This window comes from Symphodus melops, assembly GCF_947650265.1.
Source record: "Symphodus melops genome assembly, chromosome: 5".
Classification (NCBI taxonomy): domain Eukaryota; kingdom Metazoa; phylum Chordata; class Actinopteri; order Labriformes; family Labridae; genus Symphodus; species Symphodus melops.
The window spans coordinates 1,832,265-1,853,771 of NC_136695.1; the positions used below are offsets into that span (position 1 = coordinate 1,832,265).

The following is a 21,507-nucleotide window of genomic DNA, read 5'->3' on the forward strand; positions in this document are numbered from 1 at the left end:
ACTGTGTTCAGTTGATCAACTTTATTACAGGAAGCGCAACGAGCTGCTGCACACATTTTATGTATGAAACGATCCTGGACCGCGAACATGTTAGACTCGCTTTAATGAGTTTTTAAAGACGTTTACAGGCTTGATGTTTGTCCGTTGAAATGTGAAGTTTCATTCGTTTATTCTTTCTTTGGTTGCAGGTCTGGACTTTATTCGGGGTGGGGAGTATACTGTGTTTGAGGAGATTGTTGAGAGGTTTGTCAAAACCCTCAAAGACTGCGGCATCGTGCCGTACGTGGTGCTGGATGGGTGCACAAATCTTTCTGACAAGAAGAATGTAACCACCAGATTAAGAACAAAGGGTCAGATCAAGAAAGCCCATCAAGCATTGGAGGGAACCATGCAGGACGGCAAGGTCTTGCCACAGATGGCCGGTCTGGTGTTCAGGCAAACCCTGGCCCGGCTGGAGGTCCCGATGGCTCAGTGTTATGGAGATGCTGACCAGGAGATCGCTGCCCTGGCCACGGAGTGGAAGTGCCCGATTCTCTCCAACGACAGCGACTTCTTCATCTTTGACCTCCCAGGGGGGCTGCTGCCCATTTCTCATTTCCATTGGGAGGTGATGAAGAGGATTGGCTCACAGAGCTACATCCCTTCTAAGATCTACTACTCCTCCAGCTTCTGCATTGTCTTTGACATAGAGCCCCAGCTCCTGCCAGCCTTTGCCGCCTTGGCTGGAAATGATTACATGAAGCTGGACAGGATGAATGCTTCTATTAATTGGGCTCAGTTCGCTCCAGCAGTCAATGGGAAATCACCACAGCGCCTGAAGGGGCTGCTCTACTGGCTGAAGAAGTTCAAGCAACCCGAGGAGGCCTTTGAGGCAGCACTAGGACTGTTGGGAGAGTTGAGTAAGGAGAAAAAGGTGAAGAAGGGCTTGAATCTAGGCATGAAGGAGTACCAGTTTCCTCCAGGCTCCTTGAACAGGTTCTTCACTGATGGGGTTGCCCTTCCATACCCAAAAGCCGAACAGGTAATTAAATATATTATTGATTCATTTTCTTAGGCTCAGACTGTCAGTGAGACAAAGTCCTTCCTTTGGTCTCTGGGAAATTAAACCAGTTAAAGGATGCAGTCTCATCTGAATACTAATAACAAAGATAGTATTTAAAGTCTGCTAAAATGTATGACACAAACACTCAACCATCTCAGATCTTTCAGCATAACATGAAGAACATTTTGTCCTGTCCTCCAGAAGATGGCAGGTTGGGTCTTGCAGCCGTTGATGCAGGCACGGCTGAATTCAAACGTCTTCCATGTGCTAATGCGCAAAAGTATTATCCTCAGCTGCCCGGTGGGCAGGGCAGACTTTCCCAGTGCTCACCTGACATCCAGGCCGATACGCCAGGTGATGTACAGGCTGCTGCTGGGCGGAGGAGAGACTCTAGTGAAGGAACATGACAGAGAAGGCTTCCAGCTGAAAACCTTCCAAGTCCAACCTGCTGCCAGCGGGGTCCCTGAAGACCTGGACCTCAAGTCACTGAACCAGGTGAAGCTTTCAGACGTTTGTTCCTTGCGTCACTGTGTTGAGTGCTCTCACTATTATCACCCATAGAATTCTTTCTTCACTGACATGACACAAGCAGATGCTACCCAACTTTTACCTCCCATCTAATGCCAAACTTTACTAAAGCTGTTTTTTTTACATCTTCACTCCTGAAAATTTACATTTTACCATCAAATATTCTCCAGAAATTATTGACGAACACACCAAAGACAAAATACACGGATTATAAGACCAGAAGAATAAGTGGCACAGCAGGCATCATAGTTTACACTCGTGAGCACAGGTGGTAACCATGGTAACCATTGTATTGAGTTTGAATGTGTTTTGTAAGTGTGTTCCAGGTGTGTGCAGCACTAAAAGTAAATTATGTTTTCCCAATGATGGTGCTAACTGATGGACCCTCAACTTTAGCAAATCACTTGATCTAGTCTGATTGTAGCGAACCCCAGCCAGACAATGGTGAAGCTTACGGATGTTATAGAGTCTTTATTTATGTTCAGCTTTAGTCCTTATTGTGAACATAAATCTAGTTTCTCCATGAAACAACGTAAGAGCTAAATAATGAATAGCATACAATTAGCTCTTTCAAACACAGGTAAATAAAACAATGCTAAGGCGTCAAAAAGCTAGCGTGACCACAATGAAAAGAACTTAAATTTAGCCATATATGACCATATAAGCAATGCACAATTAAACAATTAAACCATAGAAATACCTTGTTCCCCTTCCAGCTAGGTGCTTAATTTTCACAATAAGATAGTGTCCCTCTCTCGTTCTCTGCTCTGCATATCTGTTTCCCCTGTTTACATCAAGTCATGCATTTTTAGATAGAACGTTCACTTCCGCCCAGTGATTACCAAAATAAAAGACCCGTTGAAATCAAAAATTGCACAAATAAAATAACACCTCAAAATAACTAGTTACTCAAAGAAGAGTGATTTAAGTCTGTTACACTGATACTGATTATCAGCCCAGATTCATAGAGATGAGATTTATTCTGGTAGATTAAATACGTATGTAAAACCCCTTCACATTTATGGAAATCTCCTGAATAACTCGAGATTCATCCATGTAATCAAATGGCTGCATTATATTTTCTGTAATGTACATCTAATTAACAGGAAACATTAAAAGTAACTCAAAAACTCTTCCTCATCTCTCTCTCTCTCTCTCTCTCTCCCCATCATGAGGGGGCAGTAGAGTCCACACTATTACAAGAATCTGTGTCTTTCTATCAATGCTCCGTGCAGTTGAACAGAATCAACTATGAACTAAAGAGTGGAGAAAAACATCCTGGAGAACAGGAAACAGAATGCAGCCGGTTTATTTAAATATATTCTGTTTCAATCTGGTGTGCTTTAAACAAAGTAGTATTGAATTTAACCACACTGTTCCCCATTAACCTTTGACCTCTTGTCCCCAGGTGGAGCCCTCTGTGCGTCTGCAGGTGTTACTGGAGGCTCTGGGGGTACCTGAGGCATCTCTGGAAAGACTGCAGCCTCACCTGCGTCTCCTGGTGGCAGTTACCTGTTTCTGGCTGCAGAGAGCCGAGCCTAAACCGGACGAGACTCTGCTGAAGGCGCTCCTGCTGGGAATAAGTCATGGACAAAGAGCAGGTAATAAATGAGTCCCAACATAATGTTAACTCTCAGGATGAATCTGCTGCTTATTGTCTCATTATTTATGGAGATGTAAGGAGCAATGCAAGAAAGAGCACTTTTCAATCCTCAGTGTGTGTTTGTGATTCAGCTCTGAAGAGAGAGAAGAAACCCTTCAAACTACCACTGGACCCTGATGTCCTCCACTCCTTCAACCAATGGCAGGGATGCCTGAGGCAGAGCGTCCACCTGAACCAGCTGTTGGGCTTCCCCTTACCTGAACCACAGATCGCACGGTGAGTTGAAGGACACAGCAAACTTCACTTCCTGACGTCAGCTAAGTGACACCTGTGATGATAAATCTACCGTCTTTTTCCCCCTGATGTCCTCCAGGTGCTACGAGGGAACGTTGGTCCACAGGCTGGTCCACATGTTGGAGACGAAACAAAATCTGAAAAAGTTTTTCAAGAGCAAACCCGAGGAAACGAGAGAGTACCACAGCATGATCATTCAAATAAGTCTTCACTCTGAGGAGGCGTCATGCGAGTGAGGAACTGAAGCCTATAAAGGACCTGACCTGCAAAGACGCATGAAGATTTGAAATGTGTTTGGTCCATGAATTAATTTACAAAAATATATATACTCATATTTCTGGCTGTTTATGTCTGTGCCTTTAAAGTACAAACAGGTTTTATATTTTCAATGCAGAGACTGATCACTGATTGGTCACTGATTATCATGGTCAGTTTTTCTCTGATCTGATTTTTTCATATTGTTGAGCATTGGGCTAAACTGGAAGAAAAAATCTGTTTCCACTCCTTGATTTTTTTCCCACCAGATAAACTGTTTCATGTTTCGCTGTCTTTGATAATAAAACTGGACTTTTACTCGGCTGTAAAACTGTTGAAGTGTTGCAGGACTCTGCCTGGTGAGGAGCTCCTTAACAGTTTTATTTGCAGTGTTTGTTTAAGTTGCAGTTTCATGCTTCTCCTCTGCAGCTCCTTTAAGTTTCACTTTCGTTTCCCCAGTCAGAGCGTGACTCACTGCGGCTTTATGCTGTCAACATCAACACCAGAGGAATGTCATCAAACTGCACGCTGACTTTTAGTCATCACTCGTCTCTTCTTATTTGTCGACTAAAGTGGGGTTTTTTTCCACATACTTCTTTAGACAGGTCAACATTGTACATCAGGCTGCAACTGCAGATTAACAAACTTTTCGGTTTTCCATTTTGATTACATGTAACCAAGTAATTCATTGACAGCACAAGGAAATAATATTTATACTAACTAACCACAAACACCGTCTGTCACTATCTGTGAATCTAGACTCCACCAGGGGGCGTCACCTCGAGCTCTGGCCCCCCCCCCCCACACACACACACACACAGATCCTCCTGCAGCAGCAGCGAACCTGAAACTGCTCTCCCCGTTTCAAGATGCACTTTGGGAACAGATAAGAATGACATGAGTGACTGCGCGCGCGTGAAGACTGAAACACGCACGCACGCGCGCAGTCACAACAGTCCATTACACATGTATAATGAGTGTCGTCTTACAAAAGAGATCCAGAACAGTTGCTCTCCTATCAATTAAACAAAACAACATTTTTTGAGGTGCTTCATGGTCTTCTTGATGGGCACTCAGGACCCCCTGAAAAAGACTCCACAGTCCACTTCTGGTCCCGACCCACCAGTTGAGAACCTCTAATTTAGAGGACATGAGGGGAAGGTTACGAAGTTGTGAAGGTTGGAATAGTTGGGACATGTTGCGGGCTGATTGTAGCTGCTGATGCTGACAGTCACGTCAGTGTGATGTCAGGAAAGTGAAACTTAAGGAAACAGGGCGCGAGTCGGTATAAAGAGCGCAGCTGACAGCGGAGCGTCAAAAACAGACCCAGGATGGGGGTTCAAGGCCTGACCACTTTGATAGGGACCGACCCGAAGGTCTACCGGGACGTCGAGTTCAAGAAGAGTCGGCTGGTGATCGACGGCAGCAACTTCCTTTACCTGCTCTACTTCGACTCAGGTGAATAAAATAAAAAGCTGTCATTGCAGTTTATTATTCTATACTTTATAAGTCTACAGGGCAGCTAATATACTTTACCTTTATGTTTGACCAATCAGCCAGTCTGCAGACTTCTTATAAATCATTTAAATGTTTCATTTATTTTTCATTTAAAGCTTTATTTACCTCTTATATCTGTTACATAACGTGTAATGTCTAACAGCGCTTAACTGGATGACGTCAGTGTAATGGGAGTTTATTTGAGTCTAACATTTGTTGTTAAAGAATGAAAAGCTTCATAATTCCTCCATAAAAACTCCCTATAAATGTACATTGATGCTGGACTGGGACTCCGGGGGAAAAATGCATCAATTTAGTGCAAAGTTAAGAAGCTAAATATGAAAAAGTCTTTGAATCGTTTTTGGGCTCGTGCACAAACTGTCAGAGCATGAAATCCAGAGACTGATGCCCATTGATGGAGACCCTCAGACAGGCAGATGCTCTCCAGCTCCGCCCTCTTGTCCTAATTAGCATAATTTCTCTGCAACATTCAGTGTATTATAAACATGTGACGTCAGTGGAGGGACGCTGGCAGTCAGTTTGAGTGAGGAGTGCTGAGAGAATACTTCTATTTGATCAAGTGAGCAAAAGCACACATTATTCATGAATTGTGTTGTTCAGTATTTTAAATATTTATCATCAACATCTCAAACGATTTAAGAAATGTCAACAGATAGGGCCTTTAAAATCTCACACTGAAGGTACATGGTTTATGATTAGTTAATAATTCATGGTTTGAAATTAACAGAGCTGTAAACCGTAGAGCAGATAGATGACCAATTAAAATTTTAGTTTCATGTCCGACCAATGAAAAGTTCCTGACTCTGGCTCCCCTGTAGCTGTCTCTCTCTCTCTCTCTCTCTCTCTCTCTCTCTCTCTCTCTCTCTCTCTCTCTCTCTTCACAAAAAAGAAAGACATTTGAACACACCTGACGATGCACTGCAACAAAAGCATTCAAAGGGAATTCATTTGGTTGAAGTGCCGATCCTGTGGGCGAAAAAATACACACACATACACACCCATTAAGTAGCCTGCTTTTACAGCTTAAATCAACATGTTTACAGCCTGCTTCAAAAACCAAATAGGTCTGATTAGATTACGGGGACTTTGTTTCCTATTAACCTGTCTCATGAAATGAATGTGCAAAGTCTTTATTTAAATGTACAAACAAAAGAAAATATGCCACATTGATATGAAAAGAATGAAACTATGGGAGCAGCCTGCTTTTACAGCTATAATCAACATGTTTACAGCCTGGTTCAAAAACCAAATAGGTCTGATTAGCTCATGTTTCGTTCAGCAGACACTGCATGGGTGGTGCGTTCTTTATAAAATGACTCATTTTGATTTCATGAACGCTAGGTGTTATCCATAGTTAGGTGCGTAGCTAACCAAAATGACTAGTCTGTGCGGTGTAGCGGTTTGATAAGAGGCTCTCAGCTGTTGTTAGTTTGACTGAAAGTGATGATATTTGGAGACAGCTATATAAACATATAATAAATGTGATTGCATTATTGCACGTGTACAAGCCCCTAACAACACACAGTAAAAATATCCCTGAACTGTTCAGATATTTCACTCAAACTACCAAAATGATTCACATGGTGGCGCTACAGGAAAAGTCCGAGGCTAACATCAGTCCAATGGAGGATAAATAGTGCATTAACAAACTTTCACAGCAATCAGTTGGACAGTTGTAATAATTTCAGTCTGGTCCACAGTGTTATGCATAGTGACCACAGCATGGCTAAAAATAAACATGACTAAGGTCTGATGTTGCTGTAACCTGATATAAATCAGGTCTGTTTGTGAGGACTCAACTTCTCAGGGGATTTTCGGCTGCTATAAAGGAACATTGTGTTTCATTTATAATGTGTTTATTTTTGCTTTTCGATGATTTGGAGCTTTTTCCTTAAAAGATAAAAAAAGTCCATTTGTCCATTGTGCAATATGTATCAAAATCCTGCAGTTCCATGAGTGTCCACTAGAGGCTGGCTGTAGAAGCACAGGAAGTCACATACACACCGATTCAAAAAGTCTGTTTTTACAGTAGACATGAACATGTTTAGAGCCTGCTTCAAAAAAACAAAAAACCAACACTAAAAATGTATTTAAAGTTCCATATTAATGTCTTTTTTTCATTTAAAGGGTTTCTTCCCCCATTTGCATGAAGGTTTGTATCATTAGAAACTTGGTAGTATTATTGAATAGTCGTGCATCAGGCCCTCATTTTACCCTGAACGGCTCCATATTTGTTTTCTGTAAACATGGAGGTTGCTGTGGTTAGAGAGGGAAAGCTACATCCCAAGTTCCTCTTATTTTCAACCACTAAAGCTTCAGACATATCACAGATCAGTGGGCGTGACCTCACTGCCAGAATCAAAACTTAAAGTCGGCCATATTGCTTGGAAGCTATGCTAACAGGCTCTGTGCAGAAAGCTGAGAAGAACCGAGAATGTGAAAAAGTATTTTCAATTTCAAACGATATGGATGTGAAACGATGACAGTCTTCAGCTGAAATCGGATGTTTGTCACAAGACCTGCTTGTCGGCAGATGTGAGGACAAGGAGTCCAGGCTAACTCGAGCTGGGTCAGACTGGTGGTGTCAGTGCTCAAACTTTTTGCCAAAGGACACAGAGTGTCCCATGGACATAGAGTCTGTTTGTTGCCAGGAATTTCTAAGATGCCAATTCCGTCTGAAAGAAATCTTGGAATCAGTTGAGGAAAAGTCTGCATGTGTTGTAGTAAATGTCTGTAGAGCTCCGTAGCTTCAGTGGGAACGACCTGCGGTGCTGTGCATTCTGGGAGTTCTTGTCTCTCATCCACGTGAACCAAATGACTTCTTAAATATGTTTACAGACATGATGTTTGTCCGTTAAAATGTGTGGTTTCATTCATTTTTCTTTGCAGGTCTAGACCTAATTCGGGGTGGGGAGTATGCTGCGTTTGAGGAGCTTGTTGAGAGGTTTGTCAAGGCCCTCAAAGACTGCGGCATCTCACCGTACGTGGTGCTGGATGGGGGTGCTGATCTTACAACCAAGAAGGATGAAACCGTTAGATTAAGATCAATGGATCGGATCAGGAGAGCCAATCAAGCGGTGGAGGGAACCATGCAGGCTGTGAATGGGATCAATGAAGGCCATCAAAAATCTCAGGAGGGCAAGGTCTTGCCACACATGGCCAATCTGGTGTTCAGGCAAACCCTGGCCCGGCTGGAGGTCCCGATGGCTCAGTGTTATACAGAGGCTGACCAGGAGATCGCTGCCCTGGCCAAGGAGTGGAAGTGCCCGATTCTCTCCAACGACAGCGACTTCTTCGTCTTTGACCTCCCAGGGGGGCTGCTGCCCATTTCTCATTTCCATTGGGAGGTGATGAAGAGGATTGGCTCACAGAGCTACATCCCTTCTAAGATCTACTACTCCTCCAGCTTCTGCATTGTCTTTGACATAGAGCCCCAGCTCCTGCCAGCCTTTGCTGCCTTGGCTGGAAATGATTACGTGAAGCTGGACAGGATGAATGCTTCTATTAATTGGGCTGAGTTCGCTCCAGCAGTCAATGGGAAATCACCACAGCGCCTGAAGGGGCTGCTCTGCTGGCTGAAGAAGTTCAAGCAACCCGAGGAGGCCTTTGAGGCAGCACTAGGACTGTTGGGAGAGTTGAGTGAGGAGAAAAAGGCAGAGGTGAAGGAGGGCTTGAATCTAGGCATGGAGGAGTACCAGTTTCCTTCAAGCTCCTTGAAGAGGTTCTTCATTCATGGGGTTGCCCCTCCATACCCAAAAGTGGAAGAGGTAATTAAATATGTTTTTATTGAAGAGGTTTTGGTGCATTTTCATTTTCTCAGGCTCAGACTGTCAGTGAGACAAAGTCCTTCCTTTGGACTCTGGGAAGTTAAACCAGTCAAAGGATGAACTCTCATCTTAATATTGATGAACAAAGATAGTATTTAATGTCTGCTAAAACGCTCAACCATCTCAGACCTTTCAGTATAATATAAAGAACATTTGAACACACCTGGTTAAATGTAGTTTTGTCCTGTCCTCCAGAAGATGGCAAGTTGGGTCTTGCAGCCAGTGATGCAGGCACGGCTGACTTCAGACGTCCTCGATGTGCTACTGCTGAATACCATTACCATCGGCTGCCAGGTGGACAGGGCAGACTTTCCCAGTGCTCACCTGACATCCAGGCCGATACGCCAGGTGATGTACAGGCTGCTACTGGGCGGAGGAAAGACTCTAGTGAAGGAGCATGACAGAGAAGGCTTCGAGCTGAAAACCTTCCAAGTCCAACCTGCTGCCAGCGGGGTCCCTGAAGACCTGGACCTCAAGTCACTTAACCAGGTGAAGCTTTCATACATTTGTTCCTTGCATCACTGTGTGAGTTGCTCTCACTATTATCAACCATAGAATTCTTTCTTTCTTCACTGACATGACACGAGCAGGTTGCACCTTTGAAAAATTTGCCAAATTTTCTCTGCCAATGCCAAACAGCTTAATCTGCTGTTGACTTTTGTTTAGTGTATTGGATGATGGTAGTCAAGACATACTGGCATTTTAAAAACGTATTCATTTAACAAACAGGAGCCTCAGTATCGTGTCAGTCTGGCACCTCCTCCTTCATCTATCTATCTATCAGCATTTGTCGCAAGTCAGCCAATGTGGTTGTGTTGGTCACTCTGGAATGAACAGCATGCCCAAGCTGATCCCACAAGTGTTCAATGTGTTTAAGGACAGGACTGCAGGCAAGTCATTCCATACCGTCCACTCCCAAATTCTGGAGGTAGTCTCTGATAAACCCTGGTCTATGGGGCGAGCATTGTTATCTTGGAGGACAGAGTCAGAGTTAGGTCCCGGATTGTGGAGATATGGGATCGCCACTGGTTGCAAAGTCTCGATATCTGTCTGCATCGAGATTGCCTCCAATGATAACAAGTCTTGTTTTACTGAAAAAAACCAAGATTTTTTCGGTGCAGCAATCAGCATAGCTTTCTCTGCATCTTCCCCACACTTACTGCATACTGCAATCCAATTGCCGTAGGCAGAACCTGGACTTATCACTGAACATACCGTGTTGCTGACACCAGTGCAAACAGGCGGAACAGTGAAGGGCAGTCACGGCAGGCCTCCTGGCAGCTCTATGATACCAGAGAATGGCTATGTGCAGTCTATACCAGATTGTCTGAGTAGAGAGCCATCTCTATCAGTCATATAGTTCCACAAACCTTGACCGCAAATCTGGAGAAGACTGCCTTCTGTTCCTAAGTGCTGACAGGATTAGGAATCGGTCTTGTTGGGGTTTCGTCTTCTTGGGATGCTCACTTGGCAGCCTGTCTCTAACATCCCGTTATATGGAACTTGGCCTCAGTTTGGAAATAGTACTAGTAGTTCTTGTGTTTTCATCGGCCAGACATGACCCTCAAACAGGCCAGGAGGTTCTGCCACTGTGTAGTTCCTCGAGCTCACTCCCAATAATGCATCAACTTGGTTGAGTGGAACACCAGCTTGAAATGACCCGATGGCAAGGGCCCTATCCAGGTTAGATCAGACTGACCACTGTAGCAGGACCTGTGCATTGTCATCACCTCAAAACAAGAGTCAATAGCAACAGTGGAATAAGTTGTTTGGCATTGGAAGAGAAGATTTGGCAAGTTTTTCAATCCACATACATAGCTCTGCTGCTTATCCCACACATGCATGTTCCTTTTAAATGTGGCACAATTTAAAAGGAAAATAAACAGCCTTGTTACAACAAATTCCTTTTCAATTTACAGATGTGGTATGAACAACAGCATTGAATTTAACCACACTGTTCCCCATTAACCTTTGACCTCTTGTCTCCAGGTGGAGCCCTCTGTGCGTCTGCAGGTGTTACTGGAGGCTCTGGGGGTACCTGAGGCATCTCTGGAAAGACTGCAGCCTCACCTGCGCCTCCTGGTGGCAGTTACCTGTTTCTGGCTGCAGAGAGCTGAGCCTAAACCGGACGAGACTCTGCTGAAGGCGCTCCTGCTGGGAATAAGTCATGGAGACTCACTGAGACAAAGAGCAGGTAATAAACTAGAAAATTCCTGCAGAAATTGTGAGGGTGGTTGCAGTGTGTGTGTGTCTGTGTATGTGTTTGTGTGTGAGACTGCAGTAAGAGTGTTTAACTGTAGTCAGCTAACAGCTACGACAGAACTCTGTTCCACTCAAACGATGATGTCACCACTGTAACTCTGAACACCTGCTGCTCACTGATTGGTTGACATTCAGCTTTCATCTGCCAGAACATTCTATCAATGTATTTGAATGGGCTTACCACTGCTCGCAAAACCTCAAATATCTTAAAAACTAAAAATGGTATCACTGATCCGTTTGGACTGTGAGCGACAGAACAAATAGGCACACATTTTAATATATTTTATTTTTCATCTAACATTCAGACTGAGACCACAGTGACAATTTTAAAACATGAGTGAAAAATGTGAAATTCTGGAGGTCAGTTAGAGTGAGAGCCTGATGTGTATGTATGTGGTGCGTGACTGTCAAACAAATGCCTCTCCTGGGAGACTGAAACGTTTTATTATTTTATTTTCTGCTTTATGAGTGAGAGGACACTCAGAGCTTTCTTTTGGTGTATTTTGTTTGTATGTGCGAGCAACAATGGCCTCAGCATGGCGATTTACAAATATGTTTGCTAACCTGAAGGATTTGAATTTTTGCCATTCATTTTCAATGGGGCAAATTTTTGTCGCTTAAACTTGATTTGTGTTCACACCGTGTGGCCGACATTTCCACAAAGTAATAGCGCACTATTCGGGGCCAAGCTGCTGTTTGTGTGGCGCAAACGTTGTGGGAGACTTAGCGTGCCAAAATTTTAGGATATAATAAGCAGAATAATTATATTGGCAATAGTAGTAGTGTGGTTTGCCTTTCAGACAACCACCCTAATGAGTCCCAACATAATGTTAACTCTCAGGATGAATCTGCTGCTTGTTGTCTCATTATTTATGGAGATGTAAGGAGCAATGCAAGAAAGAGCCCTTTTCAATCCTCAGTGTGTGTTTGTGATTCAGCTCTGAAGAGAGAGAAGAAACTGTTCAAACTACCACTGGACCCTGATGTCCTCCACTCCTTCAACCAATGGCAGGGATGCCTGAGGCAGAGCGTCCACCTGAACCAGCTGCTGGGCTTCCCCTTACCTGAACCACAGATCGCACGGTGAGTTCAAGGACACAGCAAACTTCACTTCCTGACTTCAGCTAAGTGACACCTGTGATGATAAATCTACCATCTTTTCCCCCTGATGTCCTCCAGGTGTTACGAGGGAACGTTGGTCCACAGGCTGGTCCACATGTTGAGGACGAAACAAAAACTGAAAAAGTTTTTGAAGAACGAACCCGAGGAAACGAGAGAGTACCACAGCATGCTCGCCATCGTTCAAAGTCTTCACTCTGAGGAGGCGTTGACACTGGTGAGAGTGAAACAGCGGGAACAGGACCCTGTAAAGGACCTGACTGCCACCCTGAAGGACTTCTTCCACCTGTATGAAGAAGAAGAGGTCAGCAGTGCTGTCCAAGTGCACGAGGAGCTTGTTCTGGATGATAAGCTGTTCGTGAGGACTCGGTTCAGATCGAAGGAGAGGAGCAGCCGCTGTGACAATCCGATCATGGCTCGTAAACAGGAGTGCAGGGGCCAGGACATCCTCACTGACTGAGGGTCTCACTGACCTCCTTTAGTCCTGACGTGGTGCTGTTTTTATCATGACAACACCAGGGGCCGAATTCACGAAGCCTCCTAAGTACTGAGTCGCTTTGAATGAGAAAATTCTGAATCAGGAGATTTTCTAAGAGTTTCCCCTTAAAGTTCAGACTAGATTGTTTTTAAATATGAACGTTGTTCACAAAGTGTCTCAGCCCTGAAGAGAGACCCTCCTGAGGTGTCAAACTGTGAGCAGGAGCGAGAAAGACTTTTTACAGGACGAAGATTTTCTCAAGCTGAGAGAAAAAAATAAATAAAAAATCAGAAATACCCGCCTACACGTGTACAAGGGCTAAAATCTACCCAAACATATCAATGACTGGAGGTATTTTTCAAACATATTGATATTTGAATGATGTGTTTTGTGTATTAATGGGGGGCAGATTATATATGATTACTCTTCTTTCTGCTCCTTTTCATTCAAGATTCGAGATTTTATTTTTGTATTTAATTGTATTGTTGTTTGTGTGTACGGGCTGGAGCTGACGAGCTGAAATAGAGCACAAATATTATTCATTTAAAAAAAACTTCACAAAGAATCTGTCTTTGATGGGTAAATGGAAGAGGAAAAATTACATTAGTGGTCGGCTTTTATTATGTTATATCATTGAGTGATTAATAGGATGGGATACACTAGGATTGTTATACCTTTAAGGAGGCAAACAAACCGGGTAAATATTTGTACGTGTTGTAAATAATCGTCAAGATGGTAATAATCTTGAAACTAAGAGAAGAAATGCAATATGGGGTAGAAATGTATACGTTTATACTTCTTCCTACTCCTTTTTTGAAAACTACTATTCTGTCTTTTTTATTTATTAAAATTATTTTTATGTTGTTTTAATGTTAGGAAAGAAACAATCAATTGTTTTGTCGATTTATTAAATTACATTTACAAAAACATAATATATATTCATATTTCTGGCTGTTGGTATACATGTCTTTAAAGTACAAACAGGTTTTATATTTTGAATGCAGTTTTTTATACCTTTATGTAATAAAATCAATGTGTCTGTAACAAATCAAATAAATAGAATAAATCAAGTACTTCATCTTTCAGATCAGTTGTCTTTGGTATTTTGTTAAACGTTTTAAATTGAATTTTCCGTGATCTCTCCTGTTCGGAGAAATTTCTCTTTGTTTGAAAGTTTGTTTAAAGGTGACATATTCCACTAAATCCCCTTAAAAATGTGTCTCCAGTCTGTCTACAAACCCCCCAATGATGAGAAAAGTCCATCCTCTCCGTCTTCTGCCTGCTCCTCTTTTCAGAAAATGTGTGCTCAAACAGGCCGTTTGGAGATGTTCCCTTCATGACATCACAAAGGGCAGTAGCCCCTCCCCCAGGTGGGTGACACTCCCACAGCTAGGTGTTTGTTCTGCCCTCTGAGTCTGCCTTCTCACCGTAAACAATAGGACATGGAGCCAGAAAGCAGCGAGTACACCCGAGCCCTTCCAGAGAGGGGGCGTGGTCAGGCACAGCTCATTTACATATTTAAAGCTACAGACACAGAAACAGCCTGTTCTGAGCAGGGCTGAAATAGAGGAGTTTATAGACATGATCAAATACAGGATCAGAGTGGATTTACAACAACACACTTCACACACATGATGAAGAGGAGCGAGGACACTGATTTCACCTGAAGAGGAGGTCATGTGACCTTTGAGTTAAAATGTAAAAAATAAACTGGCTGATGAAAATAACACAAAGATTAGAAATGTTGTCAACATGTAGTTTGTCCAGCAGAGGGCGCTCTGAGTTTATAACCACAGACTGTAGATATGAAGATTTGAAGTCTGAGTGTCGTCGTCCCCGTGTGTCCCTGCAGGGGGCGCTGGAGTCCCCCGTGTGTCCCTGCAGGGGGCGCTGGAGTCCCCCCTGTGTCCCTGCAGGGGGCGTTGGAGTCCCCCGTGTGTTCCTGCAGGGGGCGCTGGAGTCCCCCGTGTGTCCCTGCAGGGGGCGCTGGAGTCCCCCGTGTGTCCCTGCAGGGGGCGCTGGAGTCCCCCTTGTGTCCCTGCAGGGGGCGCTTGAGTCCCCCGTGTGTCCCTGCAGGGGGCGCTGGAGTCCCCCGTGTGTCCCTGCAGGGGGCGCTGGAGTCCCCCGTGTGTTCCTGCAGGGGGCGTTGGAGTCCCCTGTGTGTTCCTGCAGGGGGCGCTGGAGTCCCCTGTGTGTTCCTGCAGGGGGCGCTGGAGTCCCCCCCTGTGTCCCTGCAGGGGGTGCTGGAGTCCCCCGTGTGTCCCTGCAGGGGGCGCTGGAGTCCCCCGTGTGTCCCTGCAGGGGGCGCTGGAGTCCCCCGTGTGTTCCTGCAGGGGGCGCTGGAGTCCCATGGATGGCGGTCTCCGTGCTGGAAATGCTGTCTCAGGCTAACTTTGAGTCAAGCTAACGACAGGCTGAGAGCTGAGGCGGGTTTTAAGCCTCCTGACAAACCGTTACACGGCGCCCACCTGTCAATCAGCTCAGCTACACGCCTTATTGTGAATAACTCTGATCCTTCATCCAATCAAAACTGATGAGTCATCTTGATTTCTGATATATTAATGTGGAAAATCAACAGTTTGGCTCCTGAAAGTTGTTTTGTTTTCATCACTGACACAAACTGTAAACAAACAAACAAACAAACATGGTGTCCTTGTAACCTAGCAACCTGCAGCTGCATCACAGCTTTCTCTGCTCTCAGTGGAGAACCTTTAGGACCGAGAGGGATCAGAAAAAGCTTCCCAGGGAAAAGACATAAATAAACTTAGATTTGAGAGCTTCATCAGAGTAACGTGCTCCTGATCGCTCTGATCGGACAGTTTTATATTTGATTTGACTTTAAAATCGATCAGAAAGTTCCTGTACGGGTGACTGTCTTCATCCATCTGTTCAATAAAAACTGTGAACAAAAAATATTAATCTGATCAAACGTCTCGCAATCGACAGAAATGTTTTAATAAATGAACGTGTTGAAAACAATCTTAGGAGAGGAAGAAATGTTGATTAAAGAAAAAGATTTAAAGCTGCAACAACTCACTCGTCCCGACGTTATCTGGATGTTTTCATTTCTTCGATGAATAATCAGTTTGAGGAATAAAAAAAAGTCTTTAATGAGAATAAATCTGATCTTTCACTCCAGGACCAAATTAAACATTTGGTGAAAACTGTCAAAGAGCAGAAGAACAAAAAGAAGCTTCCAGAAAACATCAACAGACTCATTTTAAATAAACAAACTGCAGTCCAGAGTCAGATGAAAAAAAGATCATTTTTAATAAACTCCTCAACACAACACCTCCTTTAAATTATGTGAAAGGCTTAAATATGATTCTTTATTCTAAAAACTTGAACCTAAAACAGGAATCAACACGACCTCCTTCCTTCGGCTTGTGCAACAAAATGCATCCAAATATTCACCGGGACACGACGGAGCGGATTTATAAAGGAAAAAAATCTCAAATCTGTAAAGATGTGTTTGATCGGAGTGTCAGAACAGATTCAGTCCTTCAGCTGTTTGGATCCGTCCGGTATCTTCCTCTCACCCCGGGCCAGACAGGAAGTGGAATCCCTGCAGGCAGCTCTGGGACCACCAAGGGGTCTCCTCCAGATGAGCTCCTGATCAGAACCAGCTCCGATCCTTTCACTTGAAAACAGCGAGGACGACAAGCGTGACGCCTCAGCCGCCTGACGTCCCATGATTCAGTGCCTTCGTGTTTACAGTAGCATCACACACCTGCAGGCCGGGTTTCAAACACGCCCCCCCTCGCCGTTTCTCTTTTCATTTGTTCAATGCAAAAAACACAAAAACCCTCAAATCTCACCAAGTCTATAAAAACATCCCACAAACCGAATCCAGCTGACAGGTCGAGCTCTCGTCTCACTCCAGGACACACCGCCACTTTAAAACCCAGAACATCTGGCTTTATAAATGATAGGGGGCGCTGGTGGTCTAGCGGTTGGTGTGCACGCCCCCCCCGTGTATCAGGGCTGTAGTCCTCTCAGCTTCTCCTGGTCGAGTGACTGGAGCCAATCGCAGCTGTCAGAGGGGCGGAGTTACAGCCTGGACTGACAGAAGTGTGTCTCTGGTCTACACCGAGTCCTTCAGGCCTCATCGGGGGATTAGTGTGTCCTGAAGGGAGACGAGTCCGGACTTGTCAGCTGACTTGTTGAGATCAGAGCTTGTGTACCGTGGCCGTTAAAAAGGAGGCGCGCTGGACGTCACGGAGCGAGTAGTGGTCAACACCTTCGAGAACAGAGACTAAAACAAAGACTGGAAGAGAACAGAGAATTGCACACGCCTGGATTCTTAGAGAACGTCCTAAACACAGCAGGAAGGTGCGCTCTGGTCCCCCCAAAGCTTCGCTCGGGGGTCAAGACCAGGGCCGGGGGGGGGGGGTTAGGGTTAGGGAGGGGGAGGGGCCAAGGAGCTGCTGTGGATCTGTGTTATTGGACTGAACACAGAGTAGAGGGGCAGATCTCCCAGCAGCCTTCATGTCCTCTCAGTTCAGCCTCCCTCACAAGACCAGGAGAAACCTCCTCCGGTCCCAGACCAGAGTCCTCCTCCAGTCCCAGACCAGAGTCCTCCTCCAGTCCCAGACCAGAGTCCTCCTCCGGTCCCAGACCAGAGTCCTCCTCCGGTCCCAGACCAGAGTCCTCCTCCCTCTAGAGGATCTCACAGGAGAAGTCTTTGCAGTCTTATGAAGTCAGTGCCATGGACTGTGAGATCCTTTAAGCCCCCCTCCTCCAGACGTCAGAGTCCTTCAGGCCGGACGGCACGCCGTGGAGGAGGGATGGCGGGGGAGGAAGGGGGGGGGAGGGGGTCATACCTCGTGGAAGTAGTCGACGGGTGCGCTCTTCCCGAGCCCTCGCCACCTCTCCAACATCTTGATGAGCTCGGACACGACACACACCGAGGAGGTGAGGGAGACCAGGAACAGCAAGTCTGAGGAGGAACACATGAGCAGAGTGAACACGGTGTGAACATGTGACACCACGACGGTGTGAACATGTGACACCGTGACGGTGTGAACATGTGACACCGTGACGGTGTGAACACATGACACCGTGACGGTGTGAACATGTGACACCGTGACGGTGTGAACACGTGACACCACGACGGTGTGAACACGTGACACCGCGACGGTGTGAACACGTGACACCGCGACGGTGTGAACACGTGACACCGCGACGGTGTGAACACGTGACACCGCGACGGTGTGAACACGTGACACCGCGACGGTGTGAACATGTGACACCACGACGGTGTGAACATGTGACACCACGACGTTGTGAACATGTGACACCGTGACGGTGTGAACATGTGACACCACGACGTTGTGAACATGTGACACCGTGACGGTGTGAACATGTGACACCGTGACGGTGTGACGGTGTCTGCTGGACGGCTGCAGAGATTTACTCTCAACCTTTATTTTTATGACTTTAGAAGACGGGTTAAACATGCATGTCTGCTGTTGCCATGGTGATTTCAGACACCATCAGGGGTTAAAGAGAAGAAGACGGGGTGTCATCAGCTGCGTGTGGACGTCGGACGAGCAGAATATCATACATGGCAGAAATCCTCCGACAGGTGGAGGTCAGCTGATCACAGACTGGCGGTGCAGCCTTTTTGTCCCCGGCAGGCTCCGGTTGTTGCTCCGAGGTTGTAACAACGAGATGGCTCTCTGTGATGATGTCACACAGGAAGAACAACAAGCGGAGCCCGTCGGGGGGGGACAAAAACCACCACATGAGGACGAGGCTGCAGCCGTGACCGCCTGCTGAAAGGACGTCTCCATGACGACGTTTACACCCTAAAACACGTAGAGAGAAGAAGAGGCGGCGGCGGGCGAGAGGAGAGTTAGTTCTCACCGAAGACGCTCAGGCTCTCCGTCTGGAAGACGCTCTGCAGAGGAGGGAAGAAGATGACGAGCAGCTGACCCATGATGGAGGCCAGGACGGCGAAGCAGAAGGTCCTGTTGCTGCACAGACCCATCTCATGGACCATCCGAGTCTGAGGGTTAAAGCAGCACATTTAGCTCACGTCTGACCACGTAGCAAAGACAACAAACGTGCAGGGACGACACGCGTACCTGCGAGCGCGAGCTCAGAGCGTTGAACATGTCGAAGAAGACGAAGCAGGTGAAGGTCATGGTCGTGTCTCGAGGAGTGATCACGTTGTCCTGCAACTGGAAACCACAAAAACAGAAACGTGTCAGAGCGAGTGGATCCTTCCAGTCCAGCTCTCCGAGGGGGTCAAAGGTCAAATATCATCAGTTGATGAAGCAGCGGCGGCGGCGACGTGGGGTCAAGTGTCAGGGACACATCGGACATGTGACTGCAGGAGCCGGGGATCGAACCCCCGACCTTCCTACCGCTGAGCCACCGTCTCATGCAATTGGCCGTCAGAACAAAGGCTCTGATTGGCTGCTGTGGGGTGTCATCGAAAGGTCACTGGAGGTCGTTTTCAGTTTGAAGACAGTAAATAAATAAAAGGTGTTTTAGGTGCTTGTCGCTGGTCGTCCCCAGCAGACAGGAAGTGTCTCACCTCTCTCCAGAAGACGAACAGCGTCCCGCACACGATGATGAACGCCGACACCAGGACCTTCACGATCAGGCTGCGAGTCAGGATGCTGTCTCTCACGTTCCGAGGAGGCTGTCTGATCACGTCTCCGTCCACGGGCTCCACGCCCAAACTGCCAACGACACGCTCAGCGTCACACGCCGGGAAAGCCCTCACACATCTAACCTCTCATACACACTACACTTCCCATGATGCCCCTGTACCTCTGAGCAGGCGGCCCGTCCATGATGATGTTGATCCACAGGATCTGCATGGCGTTCAGCGGGTTGGGGAAGTTCATCAGCGTGGCCAAAGAGATTAAGGTCAGAGCTGCGATACTCCTGCAGACCAGCAGGGGGAGGAGAGAGAGATAAAACGAGAGGTTTGTAAAGTGACGCATTCTGTCTCGTGTCCAGCAGGGGGAGCAGCTGCATCGCCTGCAGAGTCTGATTCATTCTCTCAGAACAACAAACTGAGACTGAGGAGGCGGAGTCTGTTCTAGCAGCTCTATTTCTACGTCAGTCTTCACTCACGTGCTCAGCTGGAAGCGCACAAAGTTTTTGATGTTGTTGTAAATTCCTTTTCCCTCCTCGATGGCCGACCTGCAGGACGGAGAGAGAGCACCTTTACACACTGTGTGTGTGTGTGTGTGTGTGTGTGTGTGTGTGTGTGTGTGTGTGTGTGTGTGTGTGTGTGTGTGTGTGTGTGTGTGTGTGTCCACGCGCTCCACTCACATGATGGTCTGGAAGTCGTCGTCCACCAGGATCATGTCGGCCGCCTCCTTGCAGACGTCCGTGCCCGTCTGTCCCATCGCCACGCCGATGTCGGCCGCCTTCAGGGCCACGGCGTCGTTGACCCCGTCACCCGTCATGGCCACCACGGCGCCGATGTTCTGGAGGGACTGCAGAGAGAAGAGACGTTGAGGAAACACGCTGACAGTGGCGAGACGTGTAAACGTGTCAGCTCGTCTTCCTCACCTTCACGATCTTCAGTTTGTGTCGAGGACTCGCTCGATAAAACACCGAGATCTGCAGAGACAGAACACAGCCTTACACCTGGAACACACACACACACACACACACACACACACACACACACACACACCTGGAACACACACACACACACACACACCTGGAACACACACACACACACACACACACCTGGAACACACACACACACACACACACACACACACACACACACCTGGAACACACACACACACACACACACACCTGGAACACACACACACACACACACACATCTGGAACACACACACACACACACACACACACACACACACACACCTGGAACACACACACACACACACACACACACACATCTGGAACACACACACACACACACACACACACACACACATCTGGAACACACACACACACACACACACCTGGAACACACACACACACACACATCTGGAACACACACACACACATCTGGAACACACACACACACACACACACATCTGGAACACACACACACACACACACACACACATCTGGAACACACACACACACACACACACACACACACATCTGGAACACACACACACACACACACACACACACTCACACACACACACACATACACACACACACACACACACACACACACACACACACACACATCTGGAACACACACACACACACACCTGAAACACACACACACACACACACACATCTGGAACACACACACACATCTGGAACACACACACACACATCTGGAACACACACACACATCTGGAACACACACACACACACACACACCTGGAACACACACACACACACACACACCTGGAACACACACACACACACACACACACACACATCTGGAACACACACACACACACACACACACACACACATCTGGAACACACACACACATCTGGAACACACACACACATCTGGAACACACACACATCTGTGCAGATTCAATGTGTAACTTTGATTTGTAGAACCAGAACAGACGGAATCGTCATCAATATTTTCTTAGAAATCACAAACAGGT

The 21,507-nt window shown here is 46.2% G+C and overlaps 2 protein-coding genes across 5 annotated transcripts in view; one reads left to right on the plus strand and one right to left on the minus strand.

Annotated features, from left to right (window-relative positions):
* The window catches only part of atp2c1 (ATPase secretory pathway Ca2+ transporting 1), a 271,948-nt gene that overhangs the window by 219,498 nt on the left and 30,943 nt on the right, over nucleotides 1–21,507 (minus strand). For 3 of the 4 annotated variants that reach the window (XR_013779089.1, XR_013779090.1, XM_079344031.1), the window contains exons 20-26: nucleotides 20,463–20,513; nucleotides 20,220–20,386; nucleotides 20,019–20,087; nucleotides 19,710–19,826; nucleotides 19,471–19,618; nucleotides 19,016–19,111; nucleotides 18,795–18,936 (exon numbers count right to left, since the gene is read on the minus strand). Coding sequence is in view for 2 of the 4 variants with exons in the window: in XM_079344031.1 (XP_079200157.1) it covers nucleotides 18,795–18,936; nucleotides 19,016–19,111; nucleotides 19,471–19,618; nucleotides 19,710–19,826; nucleotides 20,019–20,087; nucleotides 20,220–20,386; nucleotides 20,463–20,513 (790 nt within the window). In the remaining 2 variants the exon portion in view is untranslated. Of the gene's footprint in view, nucleotides 1–16,947; nucleotides 17,866–18,794; nucleotides 18,937–19,015; nucleotides 19,112–19,470; nucleotides 19,619–19,709; nucleotides 19,827–20,018; nucleotides 20,088–20,219; nucleotides 20,387–20,462; nucleotides 20,514–21,507 lie in introns of those variants that run through there. The other variant, XM_079344030.1, reaches the window with a different exon arrangement.
* Nucleotides 5,054–13,951, plus strand: LOC306823263 (single-strand DNA endonuclease ASTE1-like; the record flags this gene model as incomplete). The annotated part of the gene is made up of 6 exons (XM_079342719.1): nucleotides 5,054–5,180; nucleotides 8,130–9,007; nucleotides 9,263–9,556; nucleotides 11,057–11,393; nucleotides 12,268–12,412; nucleotides 12,509–13,951. The coding sequence occupies 6 exons, from the start codon at nucleotides 5,054–5,056 to the stop codon at nucleotides 12,906–12,908; spliced, it is 2,181 nt and encodes a 726-aa protein (XP_079198845.1). The 3' UTR covers nucleotides 12,909–13,951.